General features: G+C 48.8%; 7 protein-coding genes across 7 annotated transcripts; 4 read left to right on the top strand and 3 right to left on the bottom strand.

Moving 5' to 3' along the window:
• Window positions 1-85: 85 nt before the first annotated feature.
• Window positions 86-753, top strand: ABOM_005305 (ribonuclease H2 subunit C; the record flags this gene model as incomplete). Its single annotated transcript, XM_022532434.1, has 4 exons — window positions 86-239; window positions 288-365; window positions 422-636; window positions 715-753. The coding sequence occupies 4 exons, from the start codon at window positions 86-88 to the stop codon at window positions 751-753; spliced, it is 486 nt and encodes a 161-aa protein (XP_022389965.1).
• A 646-nt stretch (window positions 754-1,399) lies between these two features.
• ABOM_005306 (putative mRNA decapping hydrolase) lies at window positions 1,400-2,517 on the top strand (the record flags this gene model as incomplete). The annotated part of the gene is made up of 3 exons (XM_022532435.1): window positions 1,400-1,478; window positions 1,564-2,220; window positions 2,273-2,517. The coding sequence occupies 3 exons, from the start codon at window positions 1,400-1,402 to the stop codon at window positions 2,515-2,517; spliced, it is 981 nt and encodes a 326-aa protein (XP_022389964.1).
• A 368-nt stretch (window positions 2,518-2,885) lies between these two features.
• On the top strand, window positions 2,886-3,705 carry ABOM_005307 (ubiquitin carboxyl-terminal hydrolase; the record flags this gene model as incomplete). The annotated part of the gene is made up of 2 exons (XM_022532436.1): window positions 2,886-2,937; window positions 3,005-3,705. 2 exons carry the CDS (start codon window positions 2,886-2,888, stop codon window positions 3,703-3,705), a joined length of 753 nt encoding a protein of 250 aa, XP_022389963.1.
• A 247-nt stretch (window positions 3,706-3,952) lies between these two features.
• On the bottom strand, window positions 3,953-5,508 carry ABOM_005308 (MT-A70 family; the record flags this gene model as incomplete). The annotated part of the gene is made up of 2 exons (XM_022532437.1): window positions 3,953-4,723; window positions 4,852-5,508. The coding sequence occupies 2 exons, from the start codon at window positions 5,506-5,508 to the stop codon at window positions 3,953-3,955; spliced, it is 1,428 nt and encodes a 475-aa protein (XP_022389988.1).
• Window positions 5,509-6,311: 803 nt separating this feature from the next.
• On the bottom strand, window positions 6,312-7,481 carry ABOM_005309 (RNA binding protein Jsn1; the record flags this gene model as incomplete). The annotated part of the gene is made up of 1 exon (XM_022532438.1): window positions 6,312-7,481. One exon carries the CDS (start codon window positions 7,479-7,481, stop codon window positions 6,312-6,314), a length of 1,170 nt encoding a protein of 389 aa, XP_022389987.1.
• A 44-nt stretch (window positions 7,482-7,525) lies between these two features.
• Window positions 7,526-9,973, bottom strand: ABOM_005310 (RNA binding protein Jsn1; the record flags this gene model as incomplete). The annotated part of the gene is made up of 2 exons (XM_022532439.1): window positions 7,526-9,665; window positions 9,738-9,973. 2 exons carry the CDS (start codon window positions 9,971-9,973, stop codon window positions 7,526-7,528), a joined length of 2,376 nt encoding a protein of 791 aa, XP_022389989.1.
• Window positions 9,974-12,977: 3,004 nt separating this feature from the next.
• ABOM_005311 (putative signal transducer) lies at window positions 12,978-15,306 on the top strand (the record flags this gene model as incomplete). The annotated part of the gene is made up of 2 exons (XM_022532440.1): window positions 12,978-14,805; window positions 14,867-15,306. The coding sequence occupies 2 exons, from the start codon at window positions 12,978-12,980 to the stop codon at window positions 15,304-15,306; spliced, it is 2,268 nt and encodes a 755-aa protein (XP_022389990.1).
• Between the last annotated feature and the right edge of the window lie 223 nt (window positions 15,307-15,529).

Below are 15,529 nucleotides of genomic sequence, written 5' to 3' on the forward strand. Positions count from 1 at the left end.
GATAAGATACTAGCTAACTTCCTTTTATTCGGCTCAATTACTTTGTTTTTGCACTAGTCAATTGAAATTTACATCCAAACTCAACATGTTCGCTATACAACCCCCGCAACAGTCCTCTGGATCAGAAGACGCGAATAAAACAGAGAACGTTACTCCCAATATCCTTCCTTGTCGAATTCATCATGATGGTCCCGTTGGATCCCTGGGCCGCTATTGGAAGCCCGAATCCAATGGAAAAGGTCAGCGCTCCCAATAGTATTCAGGTCCCAAAATACTCATTGGCGCAGATTCAAATATACAGACTGCCTACTTCCGCGGCCGTAAGCTACGAGGCCGGCGTGTTCAGATTCCAAAGGGTTATGAAGGTGAGTAATCACTTATGACTATTGCAAATTCTGCAGACTTTAACAATCCAACCCAGGGGTTGTTGCGCTGCCAACAGAGCTTGTGATGCCATCAACCCAAAGCAACGCAAACTCTACGATAAGCGAGGAAGCAGAACAGGAAGAACCAGTCAAGATCCTAGAGAAAAAAGCTACTTTCAATGAATACGTGGTATGGGGTCATGAACTGACACCTGCGGCGGATGATTCCTTCGTCAAGGGGATTGAAGAGTGGCTGAAATTAGCCGAAGCGGTGCGTTAATACCTTCTTCTCTCTCTCTCTCTCTTGTTCAGTTTGTTTTGTGTGTGTTCGAGAACTGATCTTGAGTAGATTCATTGCCAGCCTAGTGACGAAAAGAAATCCTCATGAACTTGACCCCTGGTTTATCTGTAGACATCCTACGCGACGAAACCATCTTGGTACATAAGCGCTTCCCTGTTGAGCACGATTCATGTGTTCACAGGATACACTCCCCTAGGGAAATTGCAGCACGTCTGACAAGATGCGGCCGCACTTCGATATGTTGGTCAGCTGCCGTACATTGACATACTCATTTCATCACGGTGAACTATGGTGAATGATGTTCGATGCATCTATTAGTGGTGGAAAACCCGCGATATTGCTTATGAGGTCCATAAGGACTTCGTTTTGACTAGAAGTATATGCCTCCACCCAATTTTTACGCATATAAGCACACACCGGCGGCTGAGTTCCTTGCTTTGCTTCATTTTATTATGGCGTGCTGCCTAGGAGCTACATGCATTGTCCAAAGCGATTGTACTACTTTACCATATAGACAAATCATAAACTATGCTTCTTAAGATCAAAGCTTGCATTACCCGGTTCAATCCTAAGTATGCGCCCTTCTGCTTGAAGAGTTATATAAAGAAGTCAACAACAGTATCGATAACACCGATAAGAATTGACCGCCCAACCATTCTGCCGAGTACATAGTAAAGATACGGGGTAAATTTAGTCGAGGTCAACCTTCAACTTTTGGATACCCCACACAATAATGCAAGCCAGCAACGACACTAAAGTGGCGCCCGAGGCACTGATCTCAAAATTTGAGATTAGCAGGCTGCTCAGACAAGGTTTGAACCCCCTGAACTATTATACCAGGCGCTTCGCCCAAACCGCTGTCGTCAAGACCTTAGTAACTCAGAAAGTTATACCTAGACCAAAGTGGCCGTCGTATCGCTCTCCTGGGAACAATCGAAGGGAAACAAGGCATTCTTATAGCTGAACGAGCGGCCTTTGCTACCGAATCCCTCGAGGTATTGAGAGCGTTCCACTCAGCAATCACCCGTGTAAACAACCTGGGTGATAATGATATCTACCGCTGGTACCTGGCGTCATCAGGTGTTGACAGTGAGGGTCATCAATCCGCCGATCTCAAATTGAACCTGATCTGGCCATGCACCGAGCAGCATATCAAGAAGTACTCCGATCAGGTGCTACGCATGGTGACCGAAACACCTGAAATTTATCGGGACTATATCCGGCCGTATATGAGTGCCAAGCGGGAAGAGGGCCGATTGAACTGGGTATTTAACATCCTTGAGGGTCGAACAGAACAGGAAGATGTTATTCTTCGGGACCAGGGCCACGGTCCCGAGGATGGGTTCCTGATGCTTCCCGATCTTAATTGGGATCGGAAAACGATGGGCTCGTTGCATTTACTAGCTCTCGTCCAGCGGAGGGATATCTGGAGCTTACGTGATTTGAAAAAGAAACATATCCCTTGGTTGAAGTATCTGCGTCAGCGGTTGCTAGAGGGTACGGTGAATATGTATCCGGATTTAGACCAGGATCAGCTCAAACTTTATGTGCACTGTAAGTGGCCTCGTGTAGGCATCTTGAGGGGACAATAATTGACAGTCATCAGATCAACCAACATATTATCACTTCCACGTTCACATTGTTAATGTCATGCTGGAAGCTGGCGCTACGCAGGCTACGGGCAAAGCTTTTGGGCTGGAGAACCTTATTTCCCAGTTGGAGACTATCTCTGGCGACGAGGAAGCTAGTATGGCTGATGTCAGCTTGTCTTATTTCCTTGGAGAGGCCAGTGAGCTGTGGACCAATACTTACGAACCGTTGAAACGGGGGGTGAAGCCATTGCAGAACTAGGACAGCGATTAGTTATAGACAGGTAGACCATAGACGTGGCTATGAACGAGATGAACTTATGACAGAGGCCTACTCCTATGAAATTATCCGCATGACAATTTTACAAAGTTAACTATATTAACAAAAATTTGACTGCCTGGGCCCATATGGCCCTTACATTGACAGGGCCAAAGTAAAGCCATCACATGTCATTGATTGGAAGGCGGGAACCCCGATTAGTATATTTAACTGAGTTGACCCCGCAGATCAATTCCAACCCCTCACTAACATCATTTCACCGAACCCATCCCTCCACTTTGACCTCAGAACCGACTATTTCACACCAAACCCCCGTGTTAATATATTTAAGGAAAGCACCAATAAGCAAGATGACAGATCATGTCGATGCCCCAGAAACTAACAAGGCCTTCGTGCCCCTCGGTATACAATACCCCAATCCAAACCAGCGGAGAAGGGAAGAGGACACCAACTGACTCAATGGACGAAGAAAACAACCCAGAAGTGATGTCGCACTTAGTCCACCAACTCGGTCTCCCACCGACCCTAGGCTTCACAGACGTATACTCTATCGACGAGCCAGACCTCCTAGCCTTCGTCCCCCGTCCCTCGCACGCCCTCCTCCTCGTCTTCCCCGTCTCGAAAACCTATGAGTCATCCCGCGTATCCGAAGATAGCAAACTCACCGACTACACTGGATCCGGACCCTCGGAGCCGGTCATGTGGTTCAAACAGACGATCCGGAACGCTTGTGGGTTGATCGGATTGCTGCACGCGGTGTCCAATGGAGAGGCTCGGAAACAGGTTCTTCCTGGATCGGATCTGGATGGTCTTTTGCGGGAAGCGGAACCACTTGGTCCTGTTGACAGGGCGAACCTCTTATATGAGAGCAAGGCGCTGGAGAGTGCGCATGCCGATGCGGCGAAGTTGGGTGATACCACGGCGCCCCAGGCAGAGGATTCCGTTGACTTGCACTTTGTGGCGTTTGTGAAGGGAGTTGATGGAAGGTTGTGGGAGCTGGATGGGAGGAGGAAGGGCCCATTGGAAAGAGGAAAGTTGGAGGAGGACGAGGATGCATTGAGCGAGAAGGCGCTTAACTTGGGTGTTAGGAGGTTCTTGAAGACTGAGGCTCAGGGTGGTAACCCAGACTTGAGGTTCAGCTTGGTCAGCTTGGGACCTGTTTTTGATTAAGAGGCATGTTATGTTACTTTATCTTTTCGTTTGTGTATACATATTCGAATAGGTGTTTGGGAGTTTGCATATGCCGGGTTTGCTCAGGCCCTAGTGGCTCATGTGAAGATATTGGCCAGGTATCTACGGTGGATGTAGTATCAACGTATGTAATGATAGGAGTCACGGCTCTATAATATCTTATGTATAACAGAGATGTCAAGGAATGAGCTTCGGTATCTAAATATACATTATAAACCAATACAGATCAACTCAAGCTCATACCATTTCCGTGAACCCACCATTCCTCCGAGTTGAACTTCAGAGCTTCATCTCCACAGGCCCACCAACCGGCAGTCAAATTGCGTGCAAATACCTCCAAAGCGGAATAAGCCGTATGATATTCTGACCTAGGAGAAGGAGAAGGAGAAGCATCGGCAAAGAAAACCTTCTCAAAAACCTCCTTTAAATTCGGCTTCCGGGAATGCACGTCTGGAACACCGGCAATGAACCTCCTAGTGATGACACCATCCCCTCCTTTCTCCGGTGAATTAGCTTGTTGTTGGAAGTGTTTCCTCATTCCGATCACCAGAACTTCATAGGGTTTCCGCCAGAGGCCATCTAGCGGCGTGATAGGATCCCCCTTTGTAGTGGTCTTGACCCAAATCCATTCTTCGCAGACGGAAAGACCCGCGCCTTGGATAGCATCAAAGGCTATTTTCCGCGCTTTTGCAGAGTTGGTAATCCATATGGCTGCTATAGAGCTCTGGGCCTGTTTCTCGGTCGGCTTTGGGATCAATGTATGATCATTAGATGTGTCACAACGGAAGATGCGATGGCTGTCTTGCAAGTGCACCTTGAGTATATCTCGAATAAGCTGGGTCAGTAAATTACCCTCGAGGTAGTTCTGTGTATGGTAATGTCCGCTGCGTCGAACAGATCTATTCACCCATGGCGGATCCAGGAGGATTAGGTCGAATCTGTGGTCTCGAGGGAGACCCGGTATAGGGCCTCTGTATCTGTCGGGCTTTGTAGCTGGCTGTGATATAGGCAGTTTGCAAAGTAAGAAACTCGATAGGGTGGTATATAGAACGTATGATTATGGTGCTCGGTGCGCCTGGTCTCAGTCGAGTCGTTGTGTCTTTCCAATACGCAACCAGCTCTCACAGTTGCATGGTCAGAGGACGTATTTTTGACGACAAGATTGCACAGGCCAGACATGGAATCGAGCAAATTCAACCCAGGCGAGAGGATTAAAGGCGGATTGTCCAGCTCTAAGCTTGGAGACATACCTTGTAGCTTGGTTGACTTTCCGGGAACGGTTAAATTTGTGTAGTCCTTGACAGGGAATCGGCAGTCATCATTGCTACTAGACTCTTTACTTTTTCGACTTCTTTTCCCAAGAGACACGTTTCCTTCGGGACGACGAGCAGTGTACTCCCGTCCAAAGTCATGCGCTAAGGTCCTTCTTTCAAGGCACCACTCATCACCCTTGAGATCCTCCCGAATTTCATGCAACGCCTCTCTCACCAAAGGTGAAATGGTATCATGGATTTCTCGCTCCGTAACAGGAATCCTTTGCAAGACCTTTGCCCTTGCGGTATCCGTTTTTGGTTCTGTATATCCAGGGTAGGGGTCTCTTAGGGGTGTTGAAGATAGGAGATGCCTTGCACAGACGTGTTTGTGTGAGATGAGCTTTGAAGATTCTGATGATGGTTCTTGTTGGGTTAGGGGAAATTCCTGTGCGAGAGCAATGGATGTGGGAATGTCAAGAAGAAATACAGTGTTCTGGAAGTTTTGATAGAGAATTGAAGATCGAGTCATAACTGATTGCTGATTGTTTTGTGGTTTGGCAACTGCCACTGTTCTTGGGGAACATCGGAAGAGAAGTAGAAATGGGGATTGGAATTTACACGGATTATCCCAGGAAAATGTCTGACACCTCAAATATATATTCTCCACAGGATTAGGCACAGACAAGAAAAATGGCTAAACGCGTATAAGACTACAGCCACGACAGATAAAATATGAATATGTTGTCTATTTCAGAAAATGTGGATTCCTAACGAGATACAGGTACCGCTGGTCAAACAATTCACAAAAGCTTCGTATCGAGACTATCAAGGAAATTCGTCACATCACCAGCAGTCTAAACCCACTGCAAGATCGAGACCACAAGAAATACAGGACTTTGAGTGATAGAAAAACAAGAGTAAAAATAACAAGAACAACGACAATTCTCCCTGTATCCAACACAACCATGGTTGAAGAAACATGGCTTGAAACTCGGTGGTTCGCACCACTTGATGCTATATTGACAACTGTGACACCACCATGCTCTTTAAAGATGAGATAAAAATGAAATGAAAGAAAATAAAATTCAACAGCACTTTTGCCTCTGTCGTCTCTCCTTTCCCCCTCTTCCAAGACGATCCAGCGTCAGTCTAGGTGAGATAAGGGTCATTTCATACATATAACCATACTACTCTGTATCCGGAAAGTAGCGAAAGATGGAATGAAAAAAATGTTAACTTTATACATAAAGTTGAAACAAAATTGGATTAAAAGGTCATATGTGAACCTCAGCACTGATAACAGACGATGTTAGCTTCTGTACGGGGGGGCAATCACTGCTCACTTAGAGACCTGGAACCACTTACACGTCCACGTCGTCCCCCAGCGGACTGTCCTTGGGCAGGCTGCTGGAAATTAAATTGAGGAGGATACTGATACATCTGAGCCGTGTTCATAACAGGGCTAAATTGCTGGGGACCAAAGCCAGACTGGTTAAGCATAGAGCCTGGAGGGCTCATCTGCGTAGTTCCAGACAAGGGGGTAGCCTGAGCCTGCATGCCCCGAAGGTTGTCCACCGAAGGAGATCCGCCCGGATATCCAAAATTAGCGTTACCCAGATTCGGATAAATTCCAGCAGGTGAGACACCGCGAGATTGCGCAGCCAAATAAGCCTGGTACTGCGCCTGTTGGAGTGGCAACAAAGGATCTTGACCGAAGCTAGAACTATTTATTCCTGAGGCACCATTCAAAGAATTGATAGCACCTGCAGAGCCCAGACCATTCACCCCATTGATAGCATAGGGATCAAAAGATGCAACGTTCGACTGCTGATCGGCCCGGGCATTATCCAAGTTTTGTGAAAGCATAGCGGGAACGAACTGTCCATTGTACTGCCTGTCCACGGATGACTGAGAAGGATAATTCGAAGGTGCAGGCCGAGAGGCGGGACGCTGCTGTTGTTTCTCTGAGTTATCCCTTCCATGATTATCCCGGCCACCGCCACGGGATGAAAGGCCAACCTCATCCATCAGTCGCTTATATCCCTGGCTTGGTGTAGCTTTCAGCTTGGTGAGAACCTTCGACACGTTCTTCACAACCTCTGCACGCATGGATTCATCGAAAAATGGCGTTGTCAGAACCTTAAAGATCAAGGTCGCCCCCGATGTTTGATCGCTCAGAATCTTCTCCAAGACCTCATCACCAGGGCTGAAGAAAAGCGCCTTCAACACTATTTCACGGGCATCGGGCTCGTTGCGTTGGTTAATAACTTTAAGAACCGTTAGATAGGCAACTTTATGGGTGCAGAGATGCACCAAATGCGGCACAAGTCTTGGAGCAAGCACAGTTCGCCGGCGAGGGAAAGTGCAAGTGTCGAGGAACCATGTGAGCAACAGCGCACCGTTTGCATTTGTCGCGAGCTGCACGCTGTGAAGGGAGATTGCGGCCGCAAGCATGCGCTGCTGATCCTTGGTGGCGTGGTGACTTTCAAGGCAAGCTCTCATCGCGCGAGCTCCGAACCGTCCTTGGGCGACCTCCCACATACGACTCAGCATAGTCTCGAAAATGAAGTCATTAAACGAAGAGCCAAAGCGAAGACAACATTGTAAAACGTAGTTCCGTATTGATCAAGGAAAAGTGGGACGGTGTACGGGCGGAGTGCCTCCACAATCATGCTCTTCTGATTTGGACTCTGAGCGACGTCAATGATTTTCTGCGCAGCCCAGGTACCATTCTTGTGAACACCAATCTCAGCAAGGTGTGGTGCAATTTGAACAAGCATTTGCTCTTTGATCGGTTCAGAGCAGAACTCAAAAAGCTTTTGCACCACGGTGTTACCCAAATAGTCAGAGGCAAGCTCTGCAATCTCCGGTAGCATCGAGATCGCAGTCTCTTCGATTTCCTGGACCGAGCATGCGCCGTTATCAATTCTCTTGCGAATATCGCGAAGACGTGGGGCATCAAACATCCTGGCCTGGCTAGGCTCAGGGATTGGAGGGATCTCGTCTTCAAATGCCTGAAAAGTAATGGCCTGCTGGATACTGGCAGTTATATTGAGCGTGTCTTCATCACTAGCGCCAAATTCCTTGACGATCTGCACCATCTCTGGCTGGAGCTCATGAAGGGGAGGGATCTGCGGAACAGCGGCCCCTGCATCAGAGCTTTCCACGCCATCAGCAGCGCTGGACTTGGCGTTGGGATCAGGGGTGGGGGAGGACTGGATGCCGTTAACCCCAGGAGTCCCGGATGCAGAGGTGCCAGGGACTTTGGCATATCCAATCCGGACCGGGCCTGCGCCAGGGAAGATTTCCGTGCCATTGAGTATCGATTTGGCCTGGACGGCGCTTTCTACACGCTCGAAATTGACGAATCCACAGTTCTTGTGCGTCAGCACCCGGGTGGATTCGATTTTGCCGTATCTGCTAAAGATGGCTGCCAAAGAAGTGATTGTGGTGGAAACTGGAATGCTGCCAATCCATAAGGCACGTGTCGGACCATCCTGATTATTCTCATCAACCACATCACCTTGTCGCATGCCCAGATTAGGAGCACCACTTCCGCCCAGATGCATCATCTGCACAGCCTCTGACAATTCATCATACTCTCCACTCTCCGCAATATTCAAATCAGCAGCGCTAAAACTGTTCTCAAGGCGCGAAGGAGTGGCTAGATAGTTACGAATCGAGGACCGCTGAGGAGGAGCCTCTAAAATACCGGCAGTCCTAGCCCGCGGCCGGTTAACGGAAGCATGGTTAGCAAATGCTTGGACAGCCAAATTGTGTTGATGGATCTGAGCCTGGGTAGCAGCCAGCTGGGCAGCAGTTGCTGCGGCTGAGGGTGTAACAGTACCCGAGGGAATCTGCGAGTAACGGCTCTCGTACTCGAGGTCTTCATCGTCCGCATACTTTTCCTTGGCGTTCACAGAATATGACCGAAACCTATTGTTGTTTTTCATCATAGCTAATTCCGCCAACAACGGTGGCAGAGAAGACGCTTGCTGCTGTTGATGTTGCTGTTGTTGCTGTTGTTGGAGGAGCATGTCCACCGAGGGTCGCACAAGGCTGGCTCGTGCTTGTTGCGGGGTCTCAGCAAGACCCAGGTAGTCCAGCGTCTTAACATCGGTGTCCGTGAGTCCATCTCTTGAAAAGGACGAATGACTAGGAGAAGTAGGCCCTTCAGAGGACCGGATACTCGTGAGGGTGGTCGCCCGGTCGCGCCCGGTCGCCCAACTAGTAGAGAACAAGGATGGTCCAAACGGGCTAGACGAGCCGAGGAAGTTTGCCCTCTGTGGCATCGAACCAGCTCGGAGACGTGACAGAGAGCCTGTACCCCTAGCAGGAGCAACAGGAGCAACGGGAGCAACAGTCGCACCTGTGTCGATTCCTGAAACTCCAGAGGGGCGAAAAGGACTAGTCGACGGCGTGGGCCGAGAAGTTTGAGACATAAAAGATTGTTGAAGGCTTGCCTCATTTAGCGCACCAACCGGTGAAAATCTCGAGGGAACCGTGCCAGCTCTAGCTCTTCGTGCAGGGCTATTGATCGAACCGCTCGAAGTAGGCACCAGGTCAGGGAAACCCTCTTGGCTTGGGGACTCGGGGATGTTTTCGCGAAGCGGGGTAGAATGGCCACTGGTAGGGGGGCCCCAAATACTTGGGGAGACGCCTTCCTCCGCCTGGATTTCTCGAGCTCTAGCAAAGCGGAAAGAGTGAGTTAACGGTAATATTACGGGGAAGCAATCTCAGGATGGGTATGCTACCAACCTTTTCGAGTATAGGCGAGCTCCAAGGTCATGAGAGGGGGATCCAGCCCCTAGCCTCGCATTTCCAATTGACCCTGCAGCGCCATTTAAACCGCTTGGTCCAAATGGCGACTTGACGGCGGCGGCAGTGGACAAATCGCTTGGGGAGCTGCGCCCCGTAGATGTCCCAGACATCGGTTGAGTGGTGGGAATATAATTGAGGTTCATATGACCCTCAGGTCGTGAAACAGGCAGCATTATAGATTATTTCCCTCCGCCTTGGAAAAGGCAGGCACCAGAATTCCCAGATTATACCTTTCTTATGGATCGATAGATGATGTCGAAGGATGAAATCCGGTTCACTCGGAGACGTTCCCGAAAAGAACCATGTGTTGATCGTACAATTTTTCGGCAGCTAGAAAATACCTTGTGGAAGATAAGCACCAATTGACACCCCCGGAGATGTTCATGAACTCACTTCTAGATCTGAGCGCACTCCAGTTACCAGCGTTCAGTGTGCTGGATCGGTGTGTGAAAGGTGTTCGTAGCGGGGTCACCGGAGGACTTGGTCAAAATAATACGTAAGCTAGAACAGATGCAATTAACACCCAGAAAGCGGAAAGAGTCAATATCAATTCTGCGCAGAAATCTGTCTGTTATGCATCGACGCCGACCACCGATAGATGATGATAATCTTGGCTAGTATTCAGATCAAACTGCCACGATCCACCTAGTAATAAGATCTCCGTGATAATAATTATCGCTAGGCGACCAAGGCCCACCCGAAAAGGCCGTAAGGGACACGAGCAAGACGACTAGAATGAAGGATCGGGAGAGGGCAAAGGTGGAGGAAAGCAACGGTTTGCAGATGTGCGGATCGAAAGGGCCAAGTTGAGTTGAACGGGTGGCTGGAAAATAAACTGCGCGGCTTCCGGCCAGATGCGTCAAAAAAGATATAGTGACAGTAAAGAAAAGGACCGAAGAGTGCAAAACAAATAGAATAAAAGTGAATAATATTCTAATTGAAATAGGAGGGGAAACGAAGAAGAATTATTTTTTTGGGGGGAAGAAAGGAAAACAAGATCGTAAGAAAAATGGTGAGGATGGAAAATAAAGACGCAGGCAAAGTCGTGGTAAGCGTAAGGTACGGTCTCGAAGAGCTGATGGGAAGGGGAAAAGAGTGGGAAAGAGACTTCGACAGTGCGAAAGGGAAGGCGGTTGGTTCTTTTGCCGGATCCCGGGGCAAGGAAATGTCATATTACTGTTACTATGGTTGGTCACCGGTTTACCGCTAGGAAGATAGTATCCAAAAGGGAACCGGCATGACTACTAGACTTGACTAGAATGTCATTCATACTTTGCTTATAATAGTTTCTTTCTCTTCTAGCATCGAATTACAGCCTCTGAGAGTCTTGCTACCAAATGGGATATATCGATGCTACTCTCGTCAGGTATCCATTCTGTAATTCTCTTCGTCAAGCAGACGAACGAGTCTACGTCCCCAACGGCTCCATTGATCCCATCCATAGATCTTGCCGAACCAATTTTTGGAAAAGACGACAAAATAACGCATTCGTTGCAGTCTGTCATACTCCATGTCTCCCCTTTCCCTTTACAATTTTTTTTGTCTCAACTTTATCTTGGGGTGTCGTTTTAAGGAGCAACCATTTATGCCTTTGGACACAGTACCTGTGATTTCAAGAGTATTCTGTAAATCGATGGCTGCCAGATTACCTACATGCTTCGGAAATGTTTCAGACATAAATATTTGTCCGGTCATGTGGTGCCTGAGCTCCAAAACATTACCCTCACTGGGCTAACTATGGGAACAAAATCTCAAGTCCTCATTAGCTTAAATGAGGGCTTCCATTCATACCCCTGATGACTGGGGTTTTCCATGATGCCATAGTGGATATACATATTCTGACCATATAATGTGAACTCCATGATAAGATTCATAGGTTGAACCTTGCGAACTGTAACGATGTTAATTTTCAACCTTGGGAGGGCTGAGTAAAGTGTGAGCTAGTTTGTATTAGTCCCATCTGATTGACAGTCCTGAAACATGCTAAACCCCGCGTTCCACTGAACCGTCTCCTGTTTGGCATGGAGTCTTGCTTGCTGACATGATGCAGGTGGTATGGGTGCTGTAAGTACAGGTGATAAGAACCATCTATTGGTCCCCTGTGGCATGGGACAGTTTGTGAGAAGGGGAGTGATGAGTATTTAGTGGGTTCCTTGGAGACTAGTAGCTGATCTTTCACATCCCTGATACACGCCCACACACATATACTTTGTGACAAGTTCCCCCCCGGGTCCCCTCTCATTGTCACTAACCCACAAGTGAGTGTGAACCACAGTATGTGAAGCCAAAAAATATGAGCCAGTGACACAGCTGGGAAGATTCAGATAATTACTCCGTAGAATATCAATGAGGGCGAGCCCAGGATAGGGCGGCCGTTGTTGACATGGGCAGGGATCAGGAACAGCTGAAGCAGGAAATGTCCACGCCAAAATATATTGAAGTACGCCATGGATTTTTGCGTAGAATGTAAATTCCTACTGGCACCCTCAAGGAGCATTGGATAAAAGCAAAATGAAAGGGGATAAACCAAGGGGCGACAAAAAAAGGAACAACAGGACTGAGATTCGAACTCTGGCCCCCGAAGGGATTATATAACTATCCTGTAAGGAACTAGCGGTTAACCATTAGGCTATCTTGCCTCCTCATTGGTCAAATTTGTCAAACTTGTTAGCCAGTTTTGTCAAAGTTGACTATAGAAACAATTGAGCATAAGGTGCCTTCGCGCCGAAGCTTCTTTCAACTCCGATCCAGGCTTATCAGCGAGATCCTAGGATTCATATATTCTCTCATTTGCGCCAACCGACCCATGAACCCTTAAGCATCTCACCAAGGCGGTCCCCGCTTCTTTGAAGCAGATCTTTAGCCACACTGTACGTCGGTCCCCTACCGCACCTCATGGCACATTAGCCCATTGAGCTTACCCTCCTTCACTTTTAGTTACTTCACGCGCCTTTTTTCGTTTTCCTTTTTGGCGTTTGCAGCGCCCGCCCTCCCATAAGTTCGCAGACCCAACAAGCCTCCGACCTTTATGTTAACAAGCCCTGCGGATTATCTGAATCAAGTAGAACGAAACGCCACGCCGGATCCCGTCCCCCTCGTTCTGTCCGGACGTGTTTCCATGACCAGCTTTGATACAGTCCATCGCGCCCCCCACTTGATTCCTAAGCTACACAGAAAATGGCAGATGATAATGTCGGCCAATCTTCCGCAGAAGAGGAGATGCCAGTGGTATCCCTCATTCAAGGACGGTCAAAACGAAGCACAGCAGGACGCCACATGTCTGCCCTTCTCAATGCCGAAGCCGATGATGACCTTGCTCTTCTATTTGAGGAGGTTGATGATGATAACGAGTTCTCTGTCAATGCAGAAGAGGAAGGGGGCGAGGAAGACGATATGGGTTTAGACTCATCTTCGGACGAGGATGACCAAGGGCCCAATGCTCGGTCTGATGACTACGAAGGGGAAACGCAACTACAGAAGGAAGAGAAGGCAGAAAAGAAAAAAAGAAGGGCCCAGCAAGATCTTCGATTTAAAATAACCAGCAAGAAGGTTAAGATAGATCCAACCGCTGTGTCCGCAGTACCCGCACCCCCTCGACCAAAGAAGAAGTCGGAGCGTATCTCATGGATTCCTACGCTCGAGGAGGGACCGACGCGATCATCCTCACGTCGCCAAACTATGCAGAACAAGGAGCTCACACACGCACGACTTAAGGATAGTGAGGAGAAGCGAATTCGGCTCATAGCGACTATGGAGGAAGCAGCGAAAAGAAAGGCGCATTTGAAGCCCAAAGAGATGACACAGGCCGAGCGTCTTGCCGAAGCCGAAAGGGTTGAAAGGCAGAATAGCAAGAGTCTCAATCGATGGGAAGAGATGGAAAGGAGAAAAGCAGAAGAACGAAAAGCCAAAATCGAGGCCCTTCAAAACCGCCGTCTCGAAGGTCCTGTTATGTCTTACTGGAGTGGCGTAGCTACCTGGGTTGATGGTCGCTTGACACGCCTCGGTAAGGTCGACATTACACCGAAGGTTGAAAAGGAGGATAGTATGCGTAAGAAAAGTAAGAAGCCGGACAAGGAGGGAAAGTCTGCGACAGAGCAAAAGCCTGCAGATGTCTCTACTACCAGCTCTGCCACGACACAACCTGTACCCCCAGCTGTATCTGAAAGTGCTGCAGGACCAGTCACACCTGGTGGGGATAATACGCCAAAAGAGGCACAAGACCCTACACCAACCGAGAAAACGGAGCCTCTTCCCGTGCAGGGGAGTGATACGAAACTCAAGAGTACAACTGTTACTGCCACAGATGACTCTACAGTCTTGACACCTTCACTTGTTCGATCTCCTAAACTCGTGTCCGATGATACACAGACCACCGAACCAGCTGCAGATGCAGGGTCACAAACGGAAGGAACGGAACTACCCAAGAAGACACCCGAGGACAAAGCTATAGAAAAAGCTCCCGAAAGCGAACAAGAGTCAAAAAGTCGCGTCGAGTTGAAGCCCGAAGAAGCCCCGAAAGACCCAGTTCCAGGTCCAGAAGATGTACAGATGTCAGATGATGTCCCGACTTCGAATCTTGAGGCACCGGGGCAGGTAAATCAAGACCCAGAAGGCAACGACATCGCTATACCAAAGGAACCAGCTGCCGAATCCGCGACTCAGCCTGCGCCTGACACAGTTACAGCCCCTCAGGTTGTGCCGCCCCCTCCCCCTCCTGCTACTGTTGCTGCTGCCCCGGATATCCCTGCTGTGCCTGTGCTACCCAACAATCAAGAAGGAGAGATGCCTGCGGCGATGCAACAGGAACAGGTGGCTCCGGAGGTACAACTGGTTCAACCAGCTGCTGCAGGCGAGGAGGCGCCACAGTCCCAAATTCCACAGCATCCGTCAGTCATTGAACACGCTGGGAGATGTCTCACTGTGCTGGAGAATTTCGACGATAAGACTGCCCAGAGCCGTGAGTTCAGCATCTATTTCAATGCGAAGAAGCCGCCAAGGCTTGCCAGTATGTAGCGGGCCCGTTTTCTATACCTCTCGTTCCCCAAGTTTGCTAACATCCTGAATAGAGATCTCTTCGTCACTCTGCGTCATTACATCCCTTCCGTCGCGATATCGGGACCCCGAAACGGCTCTTCCTTTTGCGAATGCATACGCATACAATGAAATCCGAAATACTGTCGCTCAGAAGTACGCCTGGAGCACTATGCTCGGATGCTACGTGGGCCCCGCCGGTGTTGCTGCACGGGGAGTTCCCGACCGCTTTCTAGACCCGAAGGCTCCGCCGCCGGAAAAAGCGAGTGAGAAGAAGGACAGCAATGGTGATGGTGAGCCTGCTGATGAAAACAAGGATAAAGTAGGCGAGACAACAAAAGCTTCCCAGGATACTACCAACGCGTCTACTCCAGCCGCAGCAGCAGCTACTACACCCACGCCTACACCTGCACCTGCACCTACAGCAGCTACGGAAACTGGAGCGGGCGATCCTATGGAAGTTGATAAATCATAAACAAGCAACAGGAACCCGGGAGGCTGTGTTGCTTGGATACTTGTACTATATTGTGATACCCTAGATGGAATAATGAATTTCTACTACAATACTCTTGTCGAAGTACATACGTTGTTCAGTAAAGTTATAGTGATGGTCTGCTTTGCTCTACCAGGCCAGTTCCTTATATTGTTCAATGGGCCTGCCTCGTCTACATTGAGCTAGGTCTAAGGGCCAAGCTATT

Source organism: Aspergillus bombycis (assembly GCF_001792695.1).
Source record: "Aspergillus bombycis strain NRRL26010 chromosome Unknown contig00033, whole genome shotgun sequence".
Lineage (NCBI taxonomy): Eukaryota > Fungi > Ascomycota > Eurotiomycetes > Eurotiales > Aspergillaceae > Aspergillus > Aspergillus bombycis.